Source organism: Sinocyclocheilus anshuiensis, unplaced genomic scaffold (assembly GCF_001515605.1).
Source record: "Sinocyclocheilus anshuiensis isolate Anshui unplaced genomic scaffold, SAMN03320099.WGS_v1.1 scaffold267, whole genome shotgun sequence".
Lineage (NCBI taxonomy): Eukaryota > Metazoa > Chordata > Actinopteri > Cypriniformes > Cyprinidae > Sinocyclocheilus > Sinocyclocheilus anshuiensis.
The window spans coordinates 3,615,264-3,625,009 of NW_015552637.1; the positions used below are offsets into that span (position 1 = coordinate 3,615,264).

The 9,746-nt window shown below is 35.5% G+C and overlaps 1 protein-coding gene and 1 pseudogene across 1 annotated transcript; both read right to left on the reverse strand.

Annotated features, from left to right (window-relative positions):
• Positions 1 to 2,483: 2,483 nt before the first annotated feature.
• LOC107666747 (DDB1- and CUL4-associated factor 13-like) lies at positions 2,484 to 6,046 on the reverse strand (annotated as a pseudogene).
• A 2,753-nt stretch (positions 6,047 to 8,799) lies between these two features.
• Positions 8,800 to 9,636, reverse strand: LOC107666887 (DDB1- and CUL4-associated factor 13-like). Its single transcript, XM_016458401.1, has 3 exons — positions 9,431 to 9,636; positions 9,151 to 9,351; positions 8,800 to 8,878 (listed from the first exon to the last, which is right to left on the reverse strand). The coding sequence occupies exons 1-3, from the start codon at positions 9,498 to 9,500 to the stop codon at positions 8,856 to 8,858; spliced, it is 294 nt and encodes a 97-aa protein (XP_016313887.1). The 5' UTR covers positions 9,501 to 9,636; the 3' UTR covers positions 8,800 to 8,855.
• Positions 9,637 to 9,746: the final 110 nt, after the last annotated feature.

A 9,746-nucleotide genomic window follows, 5' to 3' on the forward strand; every position in this document is an offset into this window, starting at 1 on the left:
TTGTGACCCTGGACCACAAAACCAGTCTTAAGTCGCTGGGGTATATTTGTAGCAATAGCCAAAAATTACATTGTATGGGTCAAAATGATTGATTTTCCTTTTATGCCAAAATTATTAGGATATTAAGTAAAGATCATGTTCCATGAAGATATTTTGTAAATTTCATACTGTAAATATATCAAAACTTAATTTTTGATTAGTAATATAAATTGCTAAGAACTTCATTTGGACAACTTTAAAGGCGATTTTCTCAATTTTTCTTTTGCACCCTCAGATTCCAGATTTTCAAATAGTTGTATCTCGGCCAAATATTGACATATCATAAAAAAAACATACATCAGTGGAAAGCTTGTGTATTCAACTTTCAGAAGATGTATAAAATGTTGACTGGTTTTGTGGTCCAAAATTATAAAACTGACCAATTTGATGATAAATCTTTTATTCAGGAACCAAGACAGCACCATTGGAAGATAAGAACTCATCGTCAGCATGACCCAATGAATACTGAAGAATCAAGACAGCACCATTGGAAGGTCAGGGCGCAACGTCAGTATGACCCAATTAATATTCATCTAAACCTTTGCCATAGTAGGACTCGCAATTTCATTGACAGAAAATCATCGTGAAAAAACGGACTGGAATCTACATTGTAGCTGGATCAGCCATACATTCTAAAAATAACCTGAGCATGGTCCGTTGCCAATAGGAAGTATAGACCAATAATGCGTCAAATTATTTGAATCTTTATGGAATACTACTACATCCTTTTTAAAAAATGATAAGGCTTAATTACATTTTAAACTGCTAAATAAAACATCATCTTGTTCATTTCTATTTACAGCTAAATACAACCTAGGGTGTTGCTTTCAGCTGCATTCATGTGCATTAATGAATTAAATATTATTGAGGCGATTCTTGATTCCATGAGATTGATACAAGTCATTTTAACCAAGGCAAAATGTAGCATGACCTTTATTAATATCATATCAAACATTACTAATTCAGTGCTTAATTTCATTAGTTGATGCACCTTCAAACACTAAAACATGAAATTTTACTGACCTGTTCAACATTATACAATGTAAATAACTTTATAATACAATTATAGTGTTACCATAGTATTGTTCAAAGCACCTGTTTCTGACTCAAAGAATCAATTTCTCACACCTTTGGGTTGCGCAGTCTATAGATGAGATTTAAACGAGAGCAGATTGAGATGATAGGATTATGGGCTAAAAAGGTGAAGTGTATTTTATACCTTATTAAAGAATTAAGTCGTTTACAGGATGTGAAAACAGTGCTGGTTTACCTTTGCAAACAATTGCATAACACAAACACTGTAAAACATCAGGCTTGCATTTAAGGCTGTATATGAGAACTACTGAGACAACTGACTCTTAACAATACTCACCAACCTTAGCTTGCAATTATTGTAGTTCACCATCAGACAATATATGGCCCACATAACATCAGTAAGAACACCTACAAGGTAACCTTGCTCCAAGGTAAATCCATGTTAATTAATTTACATGGTGATACAGGTAATGGTAGCAGGTGATGGTAACACATTCACTGGTACCTATGTTATAGAAACATTTGGAACAGTCCTGTTTACTTACATCAATGTGTCATTGTGTAACCCAGTGGGTTTGGAGTGAAGGCTAAATTGGAAACAGGAATATTCACAAATAAAGATGTTTTCATTGTTCATACACAACCAATTATAAAGAGAGCTCAGTGTGTGTCCATGTAAAATTCTTTAGAAATGTTAGAAATGTGTAGCAAACAGCAGTATGCCGACAGTTCTTGTGTACACTCAAAAACTTAGTATTGAAGTACAAGAGAGGGCAAAGGGTGGAATATTTTGGAGCGTGTCCGTGTGTGGAGAAACAGAAACCCATCCACCGAAAGCACCTCTTTAAATCAGCTCTTACTCCACGACAGCCACCACATGTTTCTCCTTTTCTGTCAGCAGAGGAACAGATCCCGGCTTGCTGTGTTTGCGGACGTTTTGTTCCCTAAAAACACACACAGAGAAGCACAGACAATCAGAATGCCAATCAAACTTGAACATGGATTCATTTCATTTTGCTGCCAGTACAAAAGAGCCAAAAGGCACAAGATACAATGAGATTTAAAGATGAAATGTGTCATTTTTCCCCCACGTTTTTTCAAAGAAGTCAAGATGAACATACTGATGTTGTTATGTGAGTGAGTGAGTGACGTGACATGTGGCCAAGTTTGGTTACCCATACTAGGAATTAGTGCTCTGCATTTAACCCATCCTAAGTGCACACACGCAGCAGTGAACACACACACACCGTGAACACACACCCGGACTGCATAACACAAACACTGTAAAACATCAGGCTTGCATTTAAGGCTGTATACAGTGGGTACGGAAAGTATTCAGACCCCCTTAAATTTTTCACTCTTTGTTATATTGCAGCCATTTGCTAAAATCATTTAAGTTAATTTTTTCACTCAAAAACTTAGTATTGAAGTACAAGAGAGGGCAAAGGGTGGAATATTTTGGAGCGTGTCCGTGTGTGGAGAAACAGAAACCCATCCACCGAAAGCACCTCTTTAAATCAGCTCTTACTCCACGACAGCCACCACATGTTTCTCCTTTTCTGTCAGCAGAGGAACAGATCCCGGCTTGCTGTGTTTGCGGACGTTTTGTTCCCTAAAAACACACACAGAGAAGCACAGACAATCAGAATGCCAATCAAACTTGAACATGGATTCATTTCATTTTGCTGCCAGTACAAAAGAGCCAAAAGGCACAAGATACAATGAGATTTAAAGTTGAAATGTGTCCTTTTTCCCAAGCTTTTTCAAAGAAGTCTGATGTTGTTATGGTATGCAACACAAGGTTTCCAGGTGCTGCAAATTAATGAATTTTGGGACTTTAATTGATGGACTAGAGTTGTGCGGATTGCATGTGGATTCTCATTCTGGCGGCACCCATTCACTTCAGAGGAGCCATTAGTGAACAAGTGATGTAATGCTAAATTTCTCCAAATCTCTTCAACAAATTGCCATTTTTGGGTTAATTATTCCTTTAACATTGGTGAAGGGAACTTACTTCCTGCGCCGGGCTTTCTTCATTTCCCGCAGCTCTCACTTCTGCTTCAGGACGTCTCTGGGCAGGTGGTGGTGACGGGCGATGCGTTTCACCTGTGGATGGTGCTGAAATTTCTCAATCAGCTTCTTGTTATAGTTTGCGGCAGCTTTTTCTCGAGCTGAGAGCTGTGAACAATGAGATTTGTGTCTTTGGTCATGACAGCATACATGCATACACCATGCAACAGCAGAAAAGATTTTGCTATGGGTACAACCTGCTTTCAAACTGTATTAATGTACACATTTCTTATGAATGCACTTCATAAACACAACAGTGGCAGCACAGACATGCAACATCCTGAGAAGTCTTTTTAATTCGGCAATCAACATAAAACCACATTTTTCAGTAGAAGAAACACAGCAACGTGCTCCTCATCTATCTCTCTATAATAAAATCTCTTCAGCTCCCCGGCTTCAGCACGTCTCACTCCACACCCCTCCGAGGCTTTTATTCTAATTAAAAGCAATGATTTTCTCAAATTCAATTTGTTTAGGGCAATCAAATAGCTGCTGATGCCATCAGAGCGCTCGGGAGGAAAATCGGAAGGTCTGTTAACTCTTATTTACGAATTTCTTGACATCGTTCACATGAGGGGGAAAAATGAACATGACTCTGCTGTTTCCATGGAGACATCCCATAATAGAGCTGTTGGGTTTGTAGTCCTGCCCAGAAGCGAATTAGCATATCAGCCATGGGATCGTTTAGGAATTTCAAATATAATTTTAGAATAACCTTTTACTGATTTATTAGTAAAATAGGCATTACTTGAAGAGACATTCACACCTTGTTTTACAAGATAAATTATACGCATTCAAACCTCAGATGTGAATTTTACATCTGTTATTATGTTTCTAAAATTGCTAACAAGTTGCAACATAAGAACTACAACTACCATACTTATGCAGCAACTTATTTTTCTTTTACTGTACTTACTGTTATCGTAACCTGTGCTAACTGAAATAAAGCTGAAATAGAATAAAATAAATATCAGATGGAAAAACTACACAAAAATGAAAACTTTTAAATAAGCAGAGGTATTGGAATTACTAAATGAAAACTAAAATAAAAGATAACTTTACAAATATTTTTAAAAAACAAACCAATAAAAATGGCAAAAGTACATTAAATGTAAAAAATAAATAAATAAATAAATAAAAACTAAAATATAAAAGCTCAAAATATTGAAAACTAAAATATTATATAAATATTACTAAAATAACAGTTAATGACATGTTTTTCACATTACAGTAAGAATTTAGGGGAGAAATGTGTTTTATTGTCATGCAAACAACATCACAATAAACTTAATGGTCTTAAAAACAGGCTTTATTTTCTTATATAAATTATAACAAATATAATTACACTTATGCATTTGGCAAATGTTTTTATCCTAAGTGCATTTAAGGTATACATTTTATCAGTTAATGACCTTGGCGTTGCTAGCACTATGCTCTACTGTTTAAGCTACAGGAATGCTTAAAGAAAAATATACACATATTACACAATATACACAGACTGCAAGTAGCAATTATATGTAATTTTCTACATGAAGTATAACATTATAAGAGGACTTTAGGGATTAATTAAAGGGCTATAAAAGTGTAAAGCATGGCCCTTTTCTTATTTGAAACTACAGAAACAATGTGCTTAAGTGAAAAAATCTGATACTGTGATTGTAATAAGTCACTCACAGAGGGTCAATCTCATAAACAGTTAATTTTCTTAATAATCTAGTAACATGGGCATTTGGTCAGACGGCAAAGAAAAACCAAACCAAACCAAAGCCAGTCTCTTTAATGTCCAAAGAGCTTCTCCAGACAGCAGACTCTTGATTCAGCATCTGCCCCTTTAATTAAATACTCTCATGTGCTTGATAGTTTAAGGTCTTCATTATTTTTCTGCTTTAAGTGATTGGCCGATTCAAACTGCTGATAACTGCAGTGAATGTCTGATCTCTTTAAGTGAAAAGCATCAGAATAAATCTCTCTCTTAAAGTCCAGCAGGAGCCAAAAACTTGCCAACGATGGGCCGCATGAGGGAATCAGTTGTACTAGAGCTGATACAAATTGATGGGGAGAAGAAACTACCATCTACCTGGAGCGGAACCAACCTCTGCCTCAGCAGAACAAAAAGCTTTCTTTCCACGTGTATATACACATCAAGCTTACTTAAAGGGGACATATTTACTGTTTTGTAACAATTACTTTCCCCCTGACTAAAATTGACACTCCTTGATATATAGGTCTTGTTTTTTAACAACTTTCAAGATCAGATATCATGATAAAACTGAAAAATATTTTAGCCAAACAGTCCAGTCCTAATCTATACAATTTTTTTTGAGTGAGAGCAAAATTATCGGAGCCGTTCTTATCCCTATATAAACTACAAAAGTGCTTCAATCTTTAAAAACATCTATGGACCTGTGCGGATTTCCTTGTAAGCAAACTTCACTTTATGAAATGGGTTTAGGCACTTTGGGGCACTCTATTACAAGAGTTGCTTTGACAAGAGACATAAAACTCTAGAGCTTTTTCCTGGCCAGGTTTCAGACCGTGGCAACACTGCCATAGAAGTGCTTAATGAAAGTGATTTGTGAGTGTAATTCATTTTAAGTGCTTTGTGGGGTGGCCACAGGGCCAAATACAGCCCTTATTAACCACCTGAGTGCATCTGCAACAAGTGAATACCCTTAAAAAGCTCTGCAATCAGTTATAAAACCTGTAGTCATTGAGTTAAAACTCTTTCTGGTTGACAGACATGAAATGGGATAATGCACTCACCAGTCCAAGCTTCTCCGAGGCATTGGCCCTTCCATAGCCGAATGCTCATCTCGTTGGAGCCGCTCAGGACATATTTGTTATCAGCAGACCATCTCACACAGATGACATGCTGCATACGTTTGGTGTGGTACACATGCATGCATATGTAAGCGATAATGCATGGCTACCTGTGCATTAAACGATTTTAATGCACAACGTGAAGGCAAAGAGGTTATTTCGTCAGTTACGGTGTGTTTGCGTGCATCAGTGAAAGCAGCGCATTAATATAGAACAGTGATTAAACTGACTTGGAATTACATGTGCATTAAACGGTTTTAATGCATAGTGGTTTTAATGCTTTGAGTGGATAACAATGGGAAACATACCCTAATTATTCAATAACATTATTAATACATTTTTTATTTATTATTATTATTAGATTTTAATTATAATTTTTTATTGTAATTTATTTAGATTAGCACTTATTTTTATTTTTATATCCTCAATATGAAAAAATCTAATATAGTGTATTTGTAAAAAAAATTAAGAACAAAAAAAATCTTAGTGCATCATGGTTTCCACACAAAAAAAATAAAATAAAAAAGTTTTCAACATGAATATTAATTTAAAAAAAAAAGTTTTTTTGAGCACCAAATCAGAATATTAGAATAATTTCTGAAAGATCATGTGACAATGAAGACTAGAGTAATGATGCTGATAACAGCTTTGGATCACAGGAATAAATTACACTTTAACTTATATTCAAATAGAAAACACTTATTTTAAATTGTAATAGTATTTCACAATATTTCTGTTTTTACTGTATTTTTGATCAAATAAATGCAGCCTTGGTGGGCGTAAGGGACTTCTTTAAAAAACATTTAAAAAAATGGGTACACTTTAAGGTGTCCTTGTTACAGTGTAATTATACATTTAAGTACTGAATAATATTAACATGTACTTACTATATAGGGTTAGGATTTGGCTTAGGGTTACTTGCATGTAATCATGCATAATTCATTGTTATTATAATAGTAAGTACATGTAATGTGTGACAAGGACACCTTAAAATAAAGTGGTACCAAAAAATCTTAATTATTTCAAACTTTTGGCCAGCAGTATGTGTTAGAGAGAGAGAGAGAGAGAGAGAGACAGAGAGAGAGAGAGAGAGAGAGAGAGCTCACCCCACATGAGAGAGAGAGAGAGAGAGAGAGAGAGAGAGATCTCCTTGGCCTTTTCACACCACACTCACCTGCTGTGGCCTTTGTCTTTCGGAAAGATTCGGACTGTTTTGTCAAAGCTGGTGGATACAAACTCCCTTCCTGTAGGTGAATAATCCACATCCAGGACAGCGGATACATGATCCATGTGCACATTCACAGGAACATCCAGATTCCTTATATCGTAAGTATAAAGGCTGTAGAAGAAACAGATGATATGATTTCATATGATTTATTTACTCTCATTTTATTTTTCATATTGGCTTTGACATATTTGAATCATTGTAAAGCTGCTTTAAAGCAATGCATATTATGAAAAGATCAGCTGAAGTAAATTGAAATTGAATGAAATTGAATTCGATCACCTCCACAGGGTTGTAGCGGACACAGCTGAAGCAGGTTACGAATGTGCCCTCCCTCTGGTGGTGGTCAATGCCAGTGAACACTGCCTGCAAGACACATCAGGCCTCTTACAAACCGAAAACCTTACAGAACCCTAAAAGTGTGTGCATATTTATAAATATGACTAAATATAATTTAGTGGATAAAATTGTGAAACATACCCTAATTACTGACCAACAGTATTACTTGGTTTTTATTTGTATTTATTGTAGTTTTACATTGTAATATTTAGATTAGCATCTGATTTTTATTGTATCTTCAATATAAAATGGTGCTTTTTCTATAATAATCCAGATTATTTTTAATTATAATTTTTCATTTTAGTTCAGTAAAATTGTGAAATGCTATTAGAATTTAAAAAGTTATCAATTTGTGTTTTCTATTCGAATATATTTTAAAATGTATTTTATTCTGCTGAATAATCAGCAGCCATAGCTCCAGTCTTTAGTGTCACATGATCCTTCAGAAATCAATATAATATGCCTATTTGCTCCTCAAAAAACATTTCTTATCAATGCTGAAAAGATACAGAAAAAGAAAGAAAGAAATTAATGAAATTAATTCTAGCAAAGAAGCATTAAAGACATTTATAATGTTACAAAAGGTTTCTATTTCAAATAAACACTGATCTTTTGACCGTTTTATTCATTAAAGATATATCCTGGATATTTATTATGGTTTCCACAAATATATTAAGCAGGAAAACCATTTTCAACACTGATAATACTAAGAGTGATCATCAATAACTTAGCACCAATAATAATTGATAATAACTGAGCTTCAAATCAGCATATTAGAATGATTTCTGAAGGATCATGTGACAATGAAGACTGTTATTTTAAATTATAATAATAATAATATTCCATAATATTATTGAATTACAATATTCATTTATTTTTGGTCAAATAAACACAGCCATTTCAGAATTTTATAATAATATAAATAATCTTTGATATAATGTATAAGATAAAACTGTACCTTGCCCAGGCTCCTCCCGAACTCCATCTCCCTGTGCCTCCATGTTCCACTGTTTGATGGTCTTGTCATCTCCTACCTGTTGCACATGAAGATTTCACAGAATCACATAACTGCACAAGCACTTACTAACTGGATTGTCTTCATCTATATCAAGGAAGAATATGGAATATGCAGGATTAAAATACCGTGAAAAAGGAAGTGCCACAAAAGCGGGAACAGATTCCTCGCACAAATCCTTCATGAGCCTGAACTGTCCTCAAACACTCCCGCTTAGGAAGGTTTCACACTTTCACCTGTGTGCCACAAAAGCGGGAACAAATTCCTCGCACAAATCCTTCATGAGCCTGAACTGTCCTCAAACACTCCCGCTTAGGAAGGTTTCACACTTTCACCTGTAAGAATCACGAATCCACGCATTCATCCATACTAAATTTAGAAGGCCATTTGCACACTCTTTTGACATATTGGGAAAAATAACTGCAAAACTGAAGTTCATTAACTGTGTCCTTTGTCTTATTGTTTACAGTATTGTTGTATGTTGGGTGTGCATGTTATGTAATATGTAAACATAACAGTGACTGCGCATGCTCAATACAAGAGCCTAAATGAGCTCCTAAAAGAGCCATAATACTCAAACAGCACGGTAAAGGCTTTAAAGTGTTACCTCCCCATCGCAGGCACCAGAGATGATTGTTGACAAGGCTTTTGGCGTGTTTGCTGATGCAGCTGATACCATCTCTGTGTCCATCTAGTGAAGCTACAAAGGGTTTGGCAAACACCCTCTCCAGTTTAGTGGCATTTAGGGCCCTGGTGTATTCTCTGGGCACTTCAAAGGGATGCAGGTTCGGGTCGTAATTGCTTGGCACTAGATAGAGAACACATTACAGTTGCTATACATCATACTACACCAACCCTCATATAATCATCACGTTATGTTTACATACCTCGCTGTATATCTCTGGTCGTCTCTCGAACATAATCGTCCGAGTTTCTACAAAGCGCTTTAACTTTCATTCCAGCAGTTTATAAAATTAAACACTCAATCCTGATCAAATCTGCAGCGTTCAGAGAAATGTTGGAGCATGTGTTCTTCTTCTTCTTCTTCTTCTTTAAATTTTATTGGCGGTTGGCAAACCAACTTAAAGGTGCATTTACCGCCACCTACTGGACTGGAGTGTGGGCAGTACTTTGAAAGAAAAGGGAGGAAAGGGGAAAAAAAAAAAAAAAAATTATATACATATTCCCCCCCCCCCCAATATT

Bases quoted from the DNA above. Each gene is read 5' to 3' on its own strand.
- LOC107666887 (XM_016458401.1), bottom strand. From the start codon at position 9,500: ATGAAAGTTAAAGCGCTTTGTAGAAACTCGGACGATTATGTTCGAGAG. The intron at 9,352-9,430 runs GTATGTAAACAT...TTCTCTATCTAG, and splicing joins GACCAGAGATATACAGCGAG to TGCCAAGCAATTACGACCCG. The intron at 8,879-9,150 runs GTAACACTTTAA...TGATTCTTACAG, and splicing joins CTGGTGCCTGCGATGGGGAG to GTGAAAGTGTGAAACCTTCC.